General features: G+C 48.4%; 1 protein-coding gene across 1 annotated transcript in view; it reads right to left on the reverse strand.

Annotated features, from left to right (window-relative positions):
- Positions 1-12947: 12947 nt before the first annotated feature.
- Positions 12948-20085, reverse strand: part of LOC149437405 (protein GOLM2-like) — a gene marked incomplete at its 5' end in the record, with an annotated part of 41066 nt that continues 33928 nt past the window's right edge. Inside the window, one exon of the mRNA XM_089660951.1 lies at positions 12948-19084. Coding sequence (XP_089517077.1) covers positions 19017-19084 — 68 coding nt within the window. The remainder of the gene's footprint in view (positions 19085-20085) is intronic.

A 20085-nucleotide genomic window follows, 5' to 3' on the forward strand; every position in this document is an offset into this window, starting at 1 on the left:
AACATTTGTGACCAATAAATCTGTGAAAAGTGTGGCAGCATTTGTATTCAGCCCCCCGGAGTCAATACTTTGTAGGACCCCCTTTGGCTGCAGTTCTAGCTGCAAGTCTTTTTGGGGATGTCTCTTTGCACATCTAGAGAGGGACATTTCTGCCCATTCTTTGCAGAATCACTCAAGCTGTCAGATTGGATGGAGAGCATCTGGGAACAGCAATTTTCAGGTCTGGCCACAGATTCTCCATTGGATTTGGGTCTGGACTGTGACTGGGCCATTCTAACACATGAAGATGCTTTGATCTAAACCATTCCATTGTAACTCTGGCTGGATGTTTCAGGTCGTTGTCCTGCTGGAAGGGGAACCTCCACCTCAGTCTTTTGCAGACTCTAACAGGTTTTCTTCTAAGATTGCCCTGTATTTGGCTCCATCCATTTTCCCATCAACTCTGACCAGCTTCCCTGTCCCTGCTGAGTAAAAGCATCTCCACCACATGATGCTGCCACCACGTTTCACGGTGGGGATGGTGTGTTCAGGGTATTGTGCAGTGTTAGTTTTCCCCACACATAGCGTTTTGGTTTTACTTTTAGGCCAAAAGGTTCAATTTTGGTCTCCTCTGACCAGAGCCCCTTCTTCCACATGTTTGCTGTGTCCCCCACATGGCTTCTCACAACCTAAATACGGGACTTCTTATGGCTTTCCTCCAACAATGGCTTTCTTCTTGTCACTCTTCCATAAAGGACAGATTTGTGGAGTGCACGACTAATAGTTGTCCTGTGGACAGATTCTCCCACCCGAGCTGTGGATCTCTGCAGCTCCTCCAGAGTTCCCATGGGCCTCTTGGCTGCTTCTCTGATGAATGCTCTCCTTACCCAGCCTGCCAGTTTAGGTGGACGGCCATGTCTTGGTAGGTTGGCAGTTGTGCCACTCTTTCCATTTCAGATGGTGAATTGAACAGTGCTGCATGAGATGGTCAAAGCTTGGGATAGTTTTTAATAACCTAACCCTACTTTAAACTTCTCCACAACTTTATCCCTGACCTGTCTGGTGTGTTCCTTGGCCTTCATGATGCGGTTTGTTCACGAATGTTCTCTAACAAACCTCTGAGGGTTTCACAAAACAGCTGTATTTATACTGAGATCACATGACACACAGGGGGACTCTACTAATTAGGTGACTTCTGAAGGCAATTGGTTCCACTCGATTTTAGTTAGGGGTATCAGAGTAAAGGGGGCTGAATACAAACACTGCCACACTTTTCACAGATTTATTTGTCACAAATGTTGAAAACCATTTATCATTTTCCTTCCACTTCACAATTATGTGCCACTTTGTGTTGGTCTATCACATAAAATCCCAATAAAATATATTGACGGTTTTGGTTGTAACGTGACAAAATTCAGAAACTTTCAAGGGGTATGAATACTTTTTCAAGGCACTGTACATTGACACATACCACCTACCTAAACATTGTTACTTACCAAGTACACCCCTTCATGGGAACTTATTTCCTGAAGACAGGGGCCTGTTTCAGCAGGATAATGGCCCCTGCCATATTGCAAAAATTATTCAGCAACGGGTTGAGGAAGAGAATGAGTTCAAGATGTTAACTTTGCCACCAAAGTATCTAGCTACTAGTTCAATCGAGATGTGCTGGAAAACCAGGTCCCATTCATGGAGGCCCCAACTCCCAGGACTTAAAAGGATCTGCTACTGCTGGCTTGTTGCCAGATACCACAGCGTACCTTCTGAAGTCCAGCGGAGTCCATACCATGATGAGTCAAGGCGCTTTTGGCGGCAAAAGAAGGACCTACTCAATATTAGGTGGATGGTCAACATTAATGCTGATCGGTGTATAGCAGCCCCCCATCCCATTAAGGCAAGCAGGCTACCAGTACTGGTGTCCATGTGATGTGCAGATGGCATCAGGTAGAGATGTAGTCAGAAAAACATATGGTCCAGGCAGCAAGCAGAGACAATCTCTGTGAACAGCCAAAGAACTGGTCCAGGCAGCAGGTAGAGACATGGTCAGCAAACACGCAAAACACTGGTCTAGGCAACAGGCAAAGACAGGGTCAGCAAACAGGCAAAGAATCAGCCCAGGAGACAGGCAGAGGTGAAGTCAGCAAATAGGCAAGGCATTGGTCCAGTTAGATAACAGAGCTGTGTTCTAACAGGCAAGGGATTGGGGTCCAATCGGCTGGCAAAGACATGGTCAGCAAACAGGCAAAGGAACCATCTAGGTGTCAGGCAGAGAGGTGGATAACAAAGAAAGGTAGCAGGCAGAGACATGGTCAGCAAACAGGCAAAGGATGGGTCCAGGCAGCGGGGAGAGACATGGTCAGGAGACGGGCAAAGGACTGGTCTAGGTATCAGGCAGAGAGGTGGTTAACAAAGAAAGGCAGCAGGCAGAGACATGGTGCAGAAACAGGCAAAGGATGGGTCCAGGCAGCAGGCAGAGACATGGTGCAGAAACAGGCAAAATGATTGGTCCAGGTGGCAAGCAGCGATGTTTTCAAACAGGCAAAGGATCGGTCCAGTTGTCAGCTGGCAAAGACATGGTCAAACAGGCAAAGGCCCATTCTAGGAGGCAGGCAGAGAGGTGGTCAGCAAAGAAAGGTGGCAGGAAGAGACATGGCCAGTAAACAAGCAAAGGATCAGTCCTGGCAGACATGGTCAGCAAACAGGCAAAGGAACCATCTAGGTGTCAGGCAGAGAGGTGGATAACAAAGAAAGGTAGCAGGCAGAGACATGGTCAGCAAACAGGCAAAGGATGGGTCCAGGCAGCGGGGAGAGACATGGTCAGGAGACGGGCAAAGGACTGGTCTAGGTATCAGGCAGAGAGGTGGTTAACAAAGAAAGGCAGCAGGCAGAGACATGGTCAGCAAACAGGCAAAGGATGGGTCCAGGCAGCGGGGAGAGACATGGTCAGGAGACAGGCAAAGGACTGGTCTAGGTATCAGGCAGAGAGGTGGTTAACAAAGAAAGGCAGCAGGCAGAGACATGGTCAGCAAACAGGCAAAGGATGGGTCCAGGCAGCAGGCAGAGACATGGTGCAGAAACAGGCAAAATGATTGGTCCAGGTGGCAAGCAGCGATGTTTTCAAACAGGCAAAGGATCGGTCCAGTTGTCAGGCAGAGACATGGTCTGTAAACCTGAAAAGGATCGTCCAGGTGGCAGGCAGAAACAGTCAGCAATAGGCAAGGGATTGGTCCAGTTGCCTGACAGAGACGTGGTCAAACAGGCAAGGGATTGCGGTCCAGTCAGCTGGCAAAGACATGGTCAAACAGGCAAAGGCCCATTCTAGGAGGCAGGCAGAGAGGTGGTCAGCAAAGAAAGGTGGCAGGAAGAGACATGGCCAGTAAACAAGCAAAGGATCAGTCCTGGCAGACATGGTCAGCAAACAGGCAAAGGAACCATCTAGGTGTCAGGCAGAGAGGTGGATAACAAAGAAAGGTAGCAGGCAGAGACATGGTCAGCAAACAGGCAAAGGATTGGTACAGTTGTCAGGCAGAGGTGGATAACAAAGAAAGGTAGCAGGCAGAGACATGGTCAGCAAACAGGCAAAGGATTGGTACAGGTGTCAGGCAGAGGTGGATAACAAAGAAAGGTGGCAGGCAGAGACATGGTCAGGAGACGGACAAAGGATGGGTCCAGGCAGCAGGCAGAGACATGGTCAGCAAACAGGCAAAGGATGGGTCCAGGCAGCAGGCAGAGCCATGGTCAGGAAACAGGCAAATGATTGGTCCAGGTGGCAAGCAGCGATGTTTTCAAACAGGCAAAGGATCGGTCCAGTTGTCAGGCAGAGACATGGTCTGTAAACCTGAAAAGAATCGTCCAGGTGGCAGGCAGAAACAGTCATCAATAGGCAAGGGATTGGTCCAGTTGCCTGACAGAGACGTGATCAAACAGGCAAGGGATTGGGGTCCAGTCAGCTGGCAAAGACATGGTCAAACAGGCAAAGGCCCATTCTAGGAGGCAGGCAGAGAGGTGGTCAACAAAGAAAGGTGGCAGGAAGAGACATGGCCAGTAAACAAGCAAAGGATCAGTCCTGGCAGACATGGTCAGCAAACCTGCAAAGGATCATCGAGGTGGCAGGCAGAAACCTGGGCAAACAGGCAAGGGATTAATCCAGATGGCGAGCAGAGACATAGGTAGGAAACTAGCCAAAGATCAGTCCAGGCAGCATGCAGAGATATGGACAAACCAGCAAGTGTCAGTTTTAGAGGCAAGCAGAAACATGGTCAGTATGCAAGCAAAGGGTCGGTCCAGGCAGCAGACAGAAACATGGTAAAAAAAAAAAAAAAAAAAAAGATATAAAAAGTTGGATACAGGAGATCAGATAAAAGGTAAGTGTCAAGTAGACACGTGAAACACCTTTACCACACTGTGCCATCTAATACCTTACGCTACCTGTAGAAAGGTGTGGGGACAGAAGCCATCCTTTATAGAAGACCAGGTCATGAGGGATAATATTTATTCCACTCTACGCCATGAAACCTTTCAGATGCAGGACCTTCCTGCAAACGAGGCCTGTGATGATGTTCTGCTATTATAAAAGGAGCCAGGTCCTCCTGCAGATTTCACTCCTCTGTCAGAAATCTTACGAGGAGCACCTGGTCGTGGCCAGTTGATGGTCAAATGATGTTCTTTTCACTTCCAGATTATGGCCCCAACAGTGCTCACTAAAGCATTCAGAAGTTTAGAAATCCTTCTGTAACCAATGCCATCAGTATGTTTTGCAGCAATAAGGTTGTGAAAGCCTTGAGAGAGCTCTTAGCTTTTACCCATCATGAGTGTGACACCTTGGTAATGACACCTTTTTATAGGCCATCAGTTGAGACTGAACCAGCCGATATTAATTTGCACTGACAGGGCGGCAGGATTGCTTTCTATATACCAAGATTGCAGCTAGTGTCTGGCTTTCCATGCCTTTTTGCTCCTCCCTTTCTTCATGGGTTCAATACTTTTTCCCCGTGTCATTCCATTTTTAGTACATATAACTTAAATTTCTGAACTTATTTGTTTTGGTTTCTATGTATGTATGGATTGCACGGGTTGTTAGCCATGTGTGGTGAAAATGTCATGTCAATAGTGCCTTCAGAAATATATTTACCGAGAAAAATGGTGACATGTTCAATACTTATGTTACGGAATGTATCTTGGCAGACGGCAGAAAGGACATACAGTGAAGGAAATGCGTATTTGCTCCCCGGCTGATGTTGAATGTTCGCCCCTCACACAGAAATGATCGGTCTAACAATGGAATGTTCGTCCCTCACACAGAAATGATCGGTCTAACAATGGAATATTCGATGTAACACTGAGAGACAGAATACAACAACAAATTCAGCAGAAATGCGTCTAACAAATGATGACGGATCTGCATGTTCATGAGGGAAAGAAGGATTTGATCCCCTATCATTCAGCAGGATTTCTGGCTCCCAGGTGTCTTTCATACAGGTAACAAGCTGAGATTAGAAGCAGTCTCTTAAAGGGAGTGCTGCTAATCCCATTGTGTTACCTGTATAACAGACACCTGTCCACAGGAGCCATCAAACCATCAGATTCCAAACTCTCCACCATGGCAAAGACCAAAGAGCTGTCCAAGGATGTCAGGGACAAGATGGTAGACCTACACAAGGCTGGACTGGGCTACCAAACTATGGCCAAGCAGCTTGGTGAGAAGGTGACAACAGTTGGTGCAATCATTCACAAATGGAAGAAACACAAAACAAGTGTCAGTCTCCCTAGGTCTGGTGCACCATGCAAGATCTCACCTCGTGGCGTGTCAATGATCATGAGAACAGTGAGGAATCATCCCAGAACTACACGTGAGGATCTTGTCAATGATCTCCAGGCAGCTGGGACCACAGTCACCAAGAAAACAATTGGTAACACACTACGCCGACAAGGACTGAAATCCTGCAGTGCCGCAAGGTCCCTCTGCTCAAGAAAGCACATGTCCAGGCCCGTCTGAAGTCTGCCACTGAACATCTGAATGATGCAGAGGAGGACTGGTGGAAAGTGTTGTGGTCAGATGAGACCAAAATCCAGCTGTTTGGCATCAAATCAACTCACCGTGTTTGGAGGAGGAGGAATGCTGCCTATGACCCCAAGAACACCATCCCAACTGTGAAACATGGTGGTGGAAACATTCTGCTTTGAGGGTGTTTTTCTGCTAAGGGGACAGGACAACTGCACCGCATCAAAGGGACGATGGACGGGGCAATGTACCATCAAATCTTGGGTGAGAACCTTCTTCCCTCAGCCAGGGCATTGAAAATGGGTGGTGGATGGGTGTTCCAGCATGACAATGACCCAAAACACAAGGCCAAGGCAACAAAGGAGCGGCTCAAGAAGAAGCACATTAAGGTCCTGGAGTGGCCTAGCCAGTCTCCAGACCTTCATCCGATTGAAAATCTGTGGAGGGAGCTGAAAGTTCGAGTTGCCAAACGTCAGCCACCAAACCTTCATGACTTGGAGAGGATCTGCCAAGAGGAGTGGGCCAAAATCCCTCCTGAGATGTGTGCGAACCTGGGGGCCAACTCCAGGAAACGTCTGACCTCTGTGATTGCCAACAAGGGATTGGCCACCAAGTACTAAGTCATGTTTTGTGAAGGGGATCAAATCCTTCTTTCCCTCATGAACATGCAGATCAGTCATCATTTGTTAGACGCATTTCTGCTGAATTTGTTGTTGTATTCTGTCTCTCAGTGTTACACCGAACATTCCATTGTTAGACCGATCATTTGTGTGAGGGGCGAACATTCCATTGTTAGACCGATCATTTCTGTGTGAGGGGCGAACATTCCATTGTTAGACCGATCATTTCTGTGTGAGGGGCGAACATTCACCATCAGCCGGGGAGCAAATACACATTTCCTGCACTGTAAACATCTTCCATTTAAAGTGGAACTTCTCTCTCTCTATCAAGGTTGGCTATTTGTACTCATTATGCATCTCTCATTAATGAATACACGTGTAGTATCAGTCCAGACATCAGGCGCTTCTCTCTCCCCATGTATGTTCAGCCTCAGACCTTTTAACCGCCTGATAGAAATACTACTACAGGGCAACACAAGTGTGTAAAATTATATTATATATATACACACGATTTTGTATTTCCGGGTTGGCCCTGCACGCCATTCGTGGCCGCGGCTGTCAATCACCGGATCCCGGCCGTTAATTACTCGCTCGCACCTGGTGATTTCTGAGGATCGGATTTGTTTACTAACAGTCCTCCTCCCTGTTGGCTCAGTACACTGCACAGCACAGCCATCCACAGCAGTGTGAGTACAGTGAAGCACACAGACCCTGCCCCCTAGTAAAGCACTCCCTGCACACAGTTAAAGCAGCGCTCCACCCAAAATGGTACTTTAAGGACTGCTCCTGAATTTGACAGGTACCCGCTCCCACTTATGGTCCAATCACCCAGGCGATCTGAAATGGAAGGTGTCTCTCCCTCCCTCCCTGTAGTCTTTTGGGACACGCGACAGGTCCCAGAAGACTACAGGACCATTCATGAAGCGCAGCGCTACTCGCACATGCTCAGTGGGTACCCGGCTGTGAAGCCGCAAGCTGTCACAGCCGGGTGCCCACACTGAAGATGCCGGCCTCCTGGAATACAGGACGGCCGGTGAAACGGGCTGCGGGGGACACACCACGGGACCGAGGGACAGGTAAGTGGCTGGTTCTTAAAAGTCAGCAGCTACAGTTTTTGTAGCTGCTGGCTTTTATTTTTTGACAGGTGAGTGGAAGTCCGCTTTAACTCTTTGATTCCCCCAGATGTTAACCCCTTCCTGCCCAGTGTCATTAGTAGTGTCCGTGCTGTTTTTTTTTTTTCTTTTAGCACCGATCACCGTCTTGGTGTCACATAGGACTTCATTGACACCAAATCAGTTCCCCCCCCCCCCCCAGTGTCAGAATGTCCGCCGCAGTCCAACTATAAGGCTGGCCATACAAAGGTCTGATTTTCGAACTAAAATTCGACCCAAGAATAATCGTCCGATTTTCGTTCTGTTAGTGGCGCAATGGCACTGGTCAATTTGCATGATTCCTCCCCATTTCGTTTATCAAGCATACTGGAAAATTTGTGAAAAAATTACTGATTTTCAAAATCATTGGTGGCACCATCGGATTACAGAACGAATGATGTTTAACCATTTCAATAGCGGGCAATTTTACACCTTTCTGCCCAGGACAGTTTTCAGGTCTCAGCGCTCTCACACTTTGAATGACAATTGCGCGGTCATACAACATTGTACCCAAAATAAAATTTTATAGTTTTCTTCACACAACTAGAGCTTTCTTTTGGTGGTATTTAATCACCGCCGGGGTTTTTATTTTTTGCTAAATTAACAAAAAAAGACCAAAACTTTTGAAAAAAAAACACATTTTTCTGTTTCTGTTATAAAAGTTTACAAATAAATAATTGTTGTTCATAAATTTAGGCCGAGATGTATTCTGCTACATGTCTTTGGGGAAAATAACCCAAATTAGGATGTATTATTTAGTTTGTAGGAAAGTTATAGAGTTCACAAACTATGGTATAGATCTGATTATTGATCAATCCTGAAGTACTGACGGCCAATCTAATTTCTTGAGGTCCAAGAATGTCAGAACAGTACAGATATCCCCCAAATGTCAGGACGGTACAGATATCCCCCAAATGTCAGCACGGTACAGATATCCCCCAAATGTCAGGACGGTACAGATATCCCCCAAATGTCAGGACGGTACAGATATCCCCCAAATGTCAGGAGGGCACAGATATCCCCCAAATGTCAGGAGGGCACAGATATCCCCCAAATGTCAGGACGGCACAGACATCCCCCCCAAATGTCAGGACGGCACAGACATCCCGCCCAAATGTCAGGACGGCACAGACATCCCCCCCAAATGTCAGGACGGCACAGACATCTCCCCCAAATGTCAGGACGGTACAGATATCCCCCAAATGTCAGGACGGTACAGATATCCCCCAAATGTCAGAACAGTACAGATATCCCCCAAATGTCAGGACAGTACAGATATCCCCCAAATGTCAGAACAGTACAGATATCCCCCAAAATGTCAGGACAGTACAGATATCCCCCAAAATGTCAGGACAGTACAGATATCCCCCAAATGACCCCTTTTTGCGGAGTAGACAGTCCAACGTACTTCATAAGAGGAATGGCGAGTTTTTTGAAGTTGTATTTTTTTTGTCATAATTTTTCGGAAAATTAAAAAATTATTTTCACAATTTTTTTTTTTACATACTGTCACCAGTGCAGTACAGCGTCATCATATAACTGGCATGGCAGTGAACAGGGACACTGGTGACAGTATGAAATGACAAGTAGATCGGCCGAATGAGATCATGAAACCCGAATTCTGCAGATTATATTGTATGTATCACTATTTATGTATAGAGGTCATGAAATAAACAATATTATACTCATCGCTGGTAATTGTTGTGTATCTGGCTCGTTCTGGCCGAAAGGGCGTGGCTACAAGGTCACATGCACACTGCATCACTTCCACTGGTGCGGAAGATGTCAACACTACGTATTGCGTGAACGATTTTTTTTTAGATTGGTTAAATTGGCCAATCAGGGTTCACATGAAGAGTAGTAAGCAAGATGTCACTTCTGACATCATTGCTTACTACGAGTGAAATCTGTGAATGATCACAGAGATCTCATGGTACAGGGCTATTCACAACAGCCTTGTACCATGTAACAAGCTGTGACCAATCACAGCTCACACAGTATTTCTCAATGGCTGCAAGAATGCAGCCAGAGAGAAGGAGAAATAATTGCTTTTACAGCCTTCAATGTAAAAAGCAATCAGTGTAAAAAAAAAAAAAATAATCACCCCCCCAAGTAGTACAGCGTCATGGCGAATGTACTGCTAGGGTGATAGTATGTAAAAAAAATATATATATATATATAAAAAAAATAATTTTAAAATAATTTTGGTTATAAACTAATTTGGGTTTTTTTTTGTTTTTTTTTTTAACTAAAAAGAACTGAATACATTTTGGCCAAGATTTATGAAGAAAGATTATTTATTTGCAAAATTTTATAAGAAAAACACTTTTCAAAATTTTTGGACTTTCATTTATATAGCAAAAAAATAAAAATCCCAGCGGTGAATAAATACCACCAAAATAAAAGTTTTACCGGTCTCAACAAAAAATGCTAAAAATTTGCATGGGTACAGTGTTGCATGACCGCGCAACTGTCAAAGTGTGATAGTGCTGAAAGCTGGAAATTGGCCTGGGCAGGAAGGGGGTGAAAGTGTCCAGACTGGAAGGGGGTGAAAGTGTCCGGACTGGAAGGGGGTGAAAGTGTCCGGACTGGAAGGGGGGGAAGTGTCCGGACTGGAAGGGGGTGAAAGTGTCCGGACTGGAAGGGGGTGAAAGTGTCCGGACTGGAAGGGGGGGAAAGTGTCCGGACTGGAAGGGGGGGAAAGTGTCCGGACAGGAAGGGGGTGAAAGTGTCCGGACTGGAAGGGGTTAATATTCAAAAGAAACCCCTCCTCCCATCGGTGTCTCCATGCTGTATTTTGCAGAACACCTCATTGCATTTCTGGCGGTGTCCAGCTTGACGAAAGGCAGATGATTCATGTAGCAGTTACTTCCTGGAATCCATCTGTCTTTAGCTCAGGCAGTGGCTGAGCTGGGAACCCCCTCCTGGGATGAAGGACATCATTTGCCTAGGCATGGAAACTAGGAAGTAAACTAAAGGAATAAGGAGATAAAACAAGTAAATGACAAACCTTCCCATCTAGTTACCAATGCCGGCAGCATAAGGATCACATACAGTCCATGGAGATGAGAGTGAATTCCGCTGTAAGCTGACAGAACATGTAACCAATAGTAGGTGTCATCCCAATTCAGTTGCAAAAGTAGAAATACATTTCAAAGTGTAACTGAACCCCCAACAGTACAATCAGTCTGTAGATGCAGTAAAGCATGCTGGTTATACTCACTGTGGAACCTAAGGGGTTAATCCTCTGCATTGTGTGTAAAAAAGCTGTTTGATCCTGTTTTTTCTGATCCTCCTCTTCTTCCAGTGTCCCCCTCTTATCTCCCGATAAGACATATGTGTGGATTCACACAGCACATGCTGTTTGGTGTGTATTGCTAGAGAGGTTTTTTTTTTTGTCCCCTCTTGGGAGAGTGCATGTGATCAGCACAGGGCCAATCAGCACTGTCCAGACAGAGGTCAGGGGTTCTGCATCCTCCTACAGCAGAAAGAAAACTCCAAGCTTTAATTTAGTGCTCTGCAGGACACTGATAGAAGTCACAAGACTGCTCTATACTGCTGATGGGAAAAGGGATTTAGCAGTCTATATTTATGAAAATAATTGCATTTCCATGTTGTGTGTACTACGGGAGAGCTTGAACGTGGGGTCCGGTGGAGAGCGGATACAGCGAACGCGGGGTCCGGGCAGAGCGGATACGGCGAACGCGGGGTCCGGGCAGAGCGGATACGGCGAACGCGGGGTCCGGGCAGAGCGGATACGGCGAACGCGGGGTCCGGGCAGAGCGGATACGGCGAACGCGGGGTCCGGGGAGAGCGGATACGGCGAACGCGGGGTCCGGGGAGAGCGGATACGGCGAACGCGGGGTCCGGGGAGAGCGGATACGGCGAACGCGGGGTCCGGGGAGAGCGGATACGGCGAACGCGGGGTCCGGGGAGAGCGGATACGGCGAACGCGGGTTCCGGGGAGAGCGGATACGGCGAACGCGGGTTCCGGGGAGAGCGGATACGGCGAACGCGGGTTCCGGGGAGAGCGGATACGGCGAACGCGGGGTCCGGGGAGAGCGGATACGGCGAACGCGGGGTCCGGGGAGAGCGGATACGGCGAACGCGGGGTCCGGGGAGAGCGGATACGGCGAACGCGGGGTCCGGGGAGAGCGGATACGGCGAACGCGGGGTCCGGGGAGAGCGGATACGGCGAACGCGGGGTCCGGGGAGAGCGGATACGGCGAACGCGGGTTCCGGGGAGAGCGGATACGGCGAACGCGGGTTCCGGGGAGAGCGGATACGGCGAACGCGGGGTCCGGGGAGAGCGGATACGGCGAACGCGGGGTCCGGGGAGAGCGGATACGGCGAACGCGGGGTCCGGGGAGAGCGGATACGGCGAACGCGGGGTCCGGGCAGAGCGGATACAGCGAACGCGGGGTCCGGGCAGAGCGGATACAGCGAACGCGGGGTCCGGGCAGAGCGGATACAGCGAACGCGGGGTCCGGGCAGAGCGGATACAGCGAACGCGGGGTCCGGGCAGAGCGGATACAGCGAACGCGGGGTCCGGGCAGAGCGGATACAGCGAACGCGGGGTCCGGGGAGAGCGGATACAGCGAACGCGGGGTCCGGGGAGAGCGGATACAGCGAACGCGGGGTCCGGGGAGAGCGGATACAGCGAACGCGGGGTCCGGGGAGAGCGGATACAGCGAACGCGGGGTCCGGGGAGAGCGGATACAGCGAACGCGGGGTCCGGGGAGAGCGGATATAGTGAACGCGGGGGCCGGGGTTTAGTAACACTTTTAGGACAGTACAAGTACATTCCAGAATAATCCACACACAGAATTTACCATTTTTTAGCTTTATTTATTATTAAGGATCATCAGTGTCCCCTCCCCCCCACCCCCTTTCCTCCCAACACTGCAGGACTAGCTCAGATTTGTGGGGTACGGCTGCGCAGTACCAATGTCGTCTCAGCCCCACAGGCACACACACTCACAAAAAAAAAAAAGTTAAAACCGTTAATCAGATTTCCAAAGTTAACAAAAAAACAAAAATATACAATTAAAACCGCTCTCAGGTTTAAATAATCCGAAGCAATAAAAACGTGACTTCCAAGAGCTGATTAGTTGTGATTATCAATGTTTTCCTAGACAGATATCGGCGAGGATTGTGACGTAACATTCGGGGATCCCAACCTGACTTGGAAAGGTATTTGGATCGATATTTTATTTTTCTTCAGTCACTTTTGTAAAGAAAGTTGCTTATAAAAAAAAAAAAGCAGGAAAAGCCATACACCAAAAACAGCAGATAAAGAGGTACCACTTACTAGTATAAAAGAAAATGGAATTGCTAAAAAACACCTGTGTGAAAAGCTAGACGGAAGCTGCCATTCTTTCCGACAACTGAGCTGCATACCAGCTCCAGGGCAGCAATGTAACTTGTAAGGAACAGATATTGAAGCCTGGCTCCATGTTTAATGTCCTTTTAAAAATAGTTTGTTTGGGCCAAGCTGGCCATTTACTGCCAAGCTGGCCATTTACTGCCAAGCTGGCCATTTACTGCCAAGCTGGCCATTTACTGCACTGACAGGTACGCTGTATCAAAAGTGTTACTAAAGACAAATTTTTTTTTATTAAATGTAATTGCAAAAATGTCATACGTACCTGTTCTATCCAGTGGTATTGCACAGAGTGGCCCCGATCCTCCTTCTCAGGTCTCCGGCCAGCAATCCTGGCTCCTCCTCCTCCTGTGTCCCCATAGCAAGCCGTTTGCTATGGGGACAAATGCTGCATGCGCTCTCCAGACGTGTGTACAGAGCCGCATTCCATAGACACACAGTGGGATGTAGCCGCCCCCCCCCCACTTGATTGACAGCAGCAAGAGCCAATGGCTCCTGTTGCTGGTCAGGTCTCTGTGAGAGGAAGAGAGAGGAGGAAGAGAGAGGAGGAAGAGAGAGGAGGAAGAGAGAGGAGGAAGAGAGAGGAGGAAGAGAGAGGAGGAAGAGAGAGGAGGAAGAGAGAGGAGGAAGAGAGAGGAGGAAGAGAGAGGAGGAAGAGAGAGGAGGAAGAGAGGCAGCCGTGCACAGCGCTGATCTCTTCCCCTTCATAAAAGGGATGAGGGGGGAGATGGAAGGACAGAGAACTTAAAGCGGAGTTCCGGTGAAAATTAAAAAAAATGACAACTTCCAATCGCCTAGGCAATTGCAGCGGAAGTGGGTACCTGTCCATCGGGTACCTGCCCCCCAAAAGGTGCCAATCCTTATTGGGGAGCGGGGGACCATTCCTTAAAGCGGAACTTCCCCTTTTAGGTGGAGCTCCGCTTTAAAAAAATGTTTTTACCTTAATGCAAGCAATGCAGTAAGGCAAAAAAAAAAAAAAACCCAAAAAACGAATTTTTAGGTTTAGTATCAGTGTATGCAGCCGGGATATCCAACCTTTTGTCCTTCCTGGGCCACATTGGAAGGTGAATAATGTATAAAATACACTAATAATGAGAGCCGATTAAAAAAAAAAAAAAAAAAAAAAAAGGAAGAAAAAAAAAAAGGAAAAGAAAAAAAAGTTGGCCGGATGAGAAGTTAACGATCTCTCTTACAGATAATGTACCTTTCTGAGGAACAATTTTCCTTGAAAAATCTTCTTTCATTCACAACTAATTTTTTTTGTGTGTTGGGTCTTCTTTTGCAATGTGGAAGCCATGCTGGAATGAAATCTATAGAGAAGAGGACTGAACTTCCATTATATGTGGCGGGATTGCCAACAGTCAGTAAATTCACAGACTGTTTGTAAAAACCGTATTCCATCTCTCCATACATGGCTGTTATGGACATCATGGATAAAAAAAAAAAAAAAGTCTGAGTTTCATGAGGGTTGGCAATCCTGGTGTGTGCTGTGTGGGGAGATAGGGGGAGGTTGCAGGCAGGAGGTAGTAACCCAGCACCTCACTAGAAACAGCAGTTGCTTGCTTGGAGCCGTCAGGAGTCCCTGTTTTGCTGCTGCCCGTTGCTTGCACAGCCTCCCCAGCGCCCCTCCATACATGCATGTGCCTAGCATGTCCCCATCTACCGCCGTGGCTTCTATGATTGCACGGCCTCCCAAGTGCCCCTCCATACATGCATGTTCTTAGCTTGTCGCCCCCCCCCCCCGTTTACTACCGTGGCTTCTATGCCTGTACAGCCTCCCCAGCGCCCCTCCATACATGCATGTGCCTAGCTTGTCCCCATCTACCGCCGTGTCTTCTAGGATTGCACGGCCTCCCCAGTGCCCCTCCATACATGCATGTGCCTAGCTTGTCCCCATCTACCGCTGTGTCTTCTAGGATTGCACGGCCTCCCCAGCGCCCCTCCATACATGCATGTGCCTAGCTTGTCCCCATCTACTGCCGTGTCTTCTAGGATTGCACGGCCTCCCCAGCGCCCCTCCATACATGCATGTGCCTAGCTTGTCCCCATCTACCGCCGTGGGTTCTATGATTGATCGGCCTCCCCAGTGCCCCTCCATACATGCATGTGCCTAGCTTGTCCCCATCTACCGCCGTGGGTTCTATGATTGATCGGCCTCCCCAGTGCCCCTCCATACATGCATGTGCCTAGCTTGTCCCCATCTACCGCCGTGTCTTCTAGGATTGCACGGCCTCCCCAGCGCCCCTCCATACATGCATGTGCCTAGCTTGTCCCCATCTACCGCCGTGGGTTCTATGATTGATCGGCCTCCCCAGTGCCCCTCCATACATGCATGTGCCTAGCTTGTCCCCATCTACCGCCGTGGGTTCTATGATTGATCGGCCTCCCCAGTGCCCCTCCATACATGCATGTGCCTAGCTTGTCCCCATCTACAGCCGTGTCTTCCATGAATACACGGCCTCCCCAGCGCCCCTCCATACATGCATGTGCCTAGCTTGTCCCCATCTACAGCCGTGTCTTCCATGATTACACGGTCTCCCCAGTGCCCCTCCATACATGCATGCGCCTAGCTTGTCCCCATCTACCGCCGTGTCTTCTAGGATTGCACGGCCTCCCCAGTGCCCCTCCATACATGCATGTGCCTAGCTTGTCCCCATCTACCGCTGTGTCTTCTAGGATTGCACGGCCTCCCCAGCGCCCCTCCATACATGCATGTGCCTAGCTTGTCCCCATCTACCGCCGTGGGTTCTATGATTGATCGGCCTCCCCAGTGCCCCTCCATACATGCATGTGCCTAGCTTGTCCCCATCTACCGCCGTGTCTTCTAGGATTGCACGGCCTCCCCAGCGCCCCTCCATACATGCATGTGCCTAGCTTGTCCCCATCTACCGCCGTGGGTTCTATGATTGATCGGCCTCCCCAGTGCCCCTCCATACATGCATGTGCCTAGCTTGTCCCCATCTACCGCCGTGTCTTCTAGGATTGCACGGCCTCCCCAGCGCCCCTCCATACATGCATGTGCCTAGCTTGTCCCCATCTACAGCCGTGTCTTCCATGATTACACGGTCTCCCCAGTGCCCCTCCATACATGCATGCGCCTAGCTTGTCCCCATCTACCGCTGTGTCTTCTAGAATTGCACGGCCTCCCCAGCGCCCCTCCATGCATGCATGTGCCTAGCTTGTCCCCATCTACCGCCGTGTCTTCTATGCCTGCACCTCCCTCCAGACACACCCGAGCCGTATGCCGCCTTTGTTCTGGCCGTGAGACAAGAACTTACCAGTCAACGACAGGAACAAAACCACGTCAGGCTGAGTGCTGCTCAGCCATTCACAGGGAGCTTTATACTCTATGAATACAAAGCTTCTGTTGATTGGCAGAGGTGGCGATCCTTACATCATCCGCCCGCCTCTCTGCTTCAGCCAATCAGAGGAAGATTTGTTTTCATCCATATAACACAAAGGTTCCATGAATGACTGAGCAGCACCCAACCTGATGCCATTTTGTTCCGGCAGTTGAATGGAAAGTTCTCATCCCGCTGCCGGGACAAAGTTTTATCATTTATATCAGGGGGTGTCCAACCTGCCCGACTATTGTGTTGCGGGAGTCGGGCGGAAAGTTCTCACCCGGGACCCAGCGCCGTACACTGTATGTTTCAGAGGTCAGTCTGCCCCTTGTTATGGCAGACAGGCAGGAAGGAAGGAAGAGTGTGACGGGAGTGACTTTGGGTGGGCATCCCATGGAAAACAGCCCCCTTTGGAGGGTTGGGGAGACCCCTGTCTCAGCTCCCCATATCCCTATTATGTGTAAGTCACCCTGTGCCTGTTAGGGGTACAGGGTGTAATGCCCTAATATTGTGTAGACCTCTATAGGTGGGGTGTGGGGGGGGGGGGGTGTTCATTGTGTACTGCCATGTGGTTGTCCCATTGTTCTTTGTGTCTTGCTTGGGAGCAAGCTATTATGGGATGTATGTGTTTGTGTATTGGCTTGGTGGGGGGTGTCTGCTGATGTCTCTTGTTGCTAGATTTGGTTTGCTCCGCCCTGTGTCCTTATGCAGGGAGGTGGGTTGTCCCCTTGAATGTTTATATCTTATGTCTGTTAAAATAAAGCGGTCTAGTTCCAGGTTTCCTCCAAGTCTGGTGGTCTCTAGTCTTGTATGGTCAGCGGTGATGTCCGTGGATCTGTGTTCAGACAGGGAAGCGGGAGTATAACGGAAATACCCTAGTGCAGTCGGGGTCCGGTTCCGTTACAAAGGGGGTCATAATTTTTTAACGGCAGCTAAATAGGTGGGCAGATACACAACCCTGGACAGCACGGCTCACCCCTCACACGTCTGCTCCAGCCGCCATCTTGGCCACGCCCCCTGTATAGCAGACACTATACACAGTTAGAACCGCGCACCCAGCAATCGCACCTGTAAGTGCAGTAAATAGTTTGGTCCAAAGTATTTAAAAGGGACATTAGAGAGTTAGTCTTATGGTTTCACCCCCCATAAAAGAAAGAGAAAAAAATCCAAAGTATTTAAAGGGACATTACAGAGAGTTGGTCTTCTGGTTTCACCCCCCACAAAAGGAAAAAAAAAAAAAAACCAAAATATTTAAAGGGACATTACACAGTCTTATGGTTTCACCCCACATAAAAGAAAAAAAAAAGCGCTAAAGTATTTAAAGGGACATTACAGAGAGTTGGTCTTCTGGTTTCACCCCCCATAAAAGAAAAAAAAAAAGGGGGGGCTTCAATTTCTAGAAATCAATGCATAATATAACAAAGTAAGCTGCGCATAGCTCCTGTGTGCTGGGATAAGAAACCTCTGAAAAAGCAGATTAGAATCACACAATCGACAATTTTCTCTCTTTTTAAATCGAACAATTAGTTGTCTAAGTCAATTGCTATTCATGCATTGGAGCGACTACCTATGGCTGTAACCAATCCCATCCTCCGAGAGAAGCATCACCAGACTCTTGTGGTAAAAACACCTAACGCCCCCCCCCATCTAGCAGAAAATATACATACAGTATGTACACGCATCTCACAAGGAGAGAGAAGCAAAATGCCACGGGAGTGCTTTAAAAAAACCGGATGCGGCACGAGCCTCGGATCCATCTGCAGTGGGATCTCAATGTCTCGGATATGTGTTCTTCATGGCTAACCTCTGCCGTGGAACGGACGCAATCTCTGCTTTACAAACAAATGGAGGTTACGGCGTCTATTTACACAAATTACATACAAAATAATATAAATATCCGCAGAGGAAATCGGTACTTGGCCATACTGCTTACACAAGGAAGAACGGACCCTGCTTGAGGGGAAAAAACAAAAACGTACTAGGACCCATCCCAAAGAATGGGTCACAAATCACATGGGTCGGTCGGGTCTACAGCAGGTGGTCTAGATCCAGTTGGCCACGTCTGCCACATATACTGCGCCCTCGCATCCCGAGCCTGCGTGGCATGGTTTCAAAAACAAGAAAAGTATTCACATTTCAGTTCAGAAAGTCCAGATGGTTTCGGGGGCGTCGTGATTATGGACGTTATAAAGAGAAGATCGAGAAGAAACTGAACCAAATTTCCAGCAAAAGGTTCATATTCACAGACCCAAGGGGGGGGGAAAAAAAAAAAGGAAGGATTTAGGAGTCCGTCAGTCAGGAAGCTCAACTTCTACAGCCACGTGTGGCCTGGAACCTGGTGCTTTCACACGGTTTTGGAGCACTGTTATTGGGCCTCTCCGTCAATCGTAAGGGGAAGCAAGCAGCCGATTGGTAGTTCTGAAGCTCCCCCTGCACCAGTGTATAGAAGACCCGTGATTGGTCTTTAGGCCCTTCGCTTACAGTACAAGAAAGCCCTGGCGCTTGGCACGTTTGATCCGTTTCCGTTCAGGTCACAAGTTACAGGGTCTCACCGAAATGGTCTTTTCTATATTCCACGGCGTCCCCTTGTCCGTCATTTTCATCATCTGGGGAAGGGAAAAAAAAAAATAGAATAAATAATACGTTACAGGTTAGCATTACAATGTTATAAATGTTTCACCTCGTGAGGCCCCTTTCACACGGGCATCAATTACAGATGGAAAAAAATGGAGACCCATGTATTTCTATGGACTACAGCAGCCTTTCCCAACCAGTGTGTCCAGGCACTCCGGGGTGCCTTGAGGTGTCTTCAGGGGTGCCTTGGCAAATCGGAAAATCAGAAAGTCTCCCTGGCTAAAGGAGATGACAGATTTGATAGACTCCATAAGGAATTTTTGTACCTGAAGACATTTAGAGCTTGGAGATCCTGAATGGGTTAAATGCTCCTTTTGGGCTTGAGAATGGTTCTCAGGGTTTTACTCCAACCTGTTCACCATTCTGGATCAGGAATCGGGGCAACAATTCCTTGATCCAGAAGCACCCAAAGGAGAACTGGATGGAGATCTACTAATCAGTGAGGAGACACAGGAAGGTTGCAGGTGAAAAGCCAAGCAGTGAGAAGGAGCAAAAAAAAAGGTCTTGTTTGTAGCCCTAGGAACTCACTTCACATACCAAAGCATATGAGTTGCAAGCGGTCTACATTTTTACAAAAAGGTTAAAGTGTCATTAAACCTAAAGTATTATAAGCCGTCAATACAAGCTATATTCCATGGTCTTCATAAATCACTTTTCCAATAGAGCAGAGATCTCCAAACTTTTCAAGGGGCCAGTTAACTGTCCTTCAGACTTTAGGTGTCCGTGGAAGGAATAGTGCCCCGTCATTGGTGTCATTGGTAGGAATAGTGCCCCGTCATTGGTGTCCGTGGGAGGAATAGTGCCCCGTCATTGGTGTCATTGGTAGGAATAGTGCCCCGTCATTGGTGTCCGTGGGAGGAATAGTGCCCCGTCATTGGTGTCCGTGGGAGGAATAGTGCCCCGTCATTGGTGTCCGTGGGAGGAATAGTGCCCCGTCATTGGTGTCCGTGGGAGGAATAGTGCCCCGTCATTG

Source organism: Staurois parvus, unplaced genomic scaffold (genome assembly GCF_062004578.1).
Source record: "Staurois parvus isolate SC_StPar_1 unplaced genomic scaffold, SC_StPar_1.0 ptg001295l, whole genome shotgun sequence".
Classification (NCBI taxonomy): domain Eukaryota; kingdom Metazoa; phylum Chordata; class Amphibia; order Anura; family Ranidae; genus Staurois; species Staurois parvus.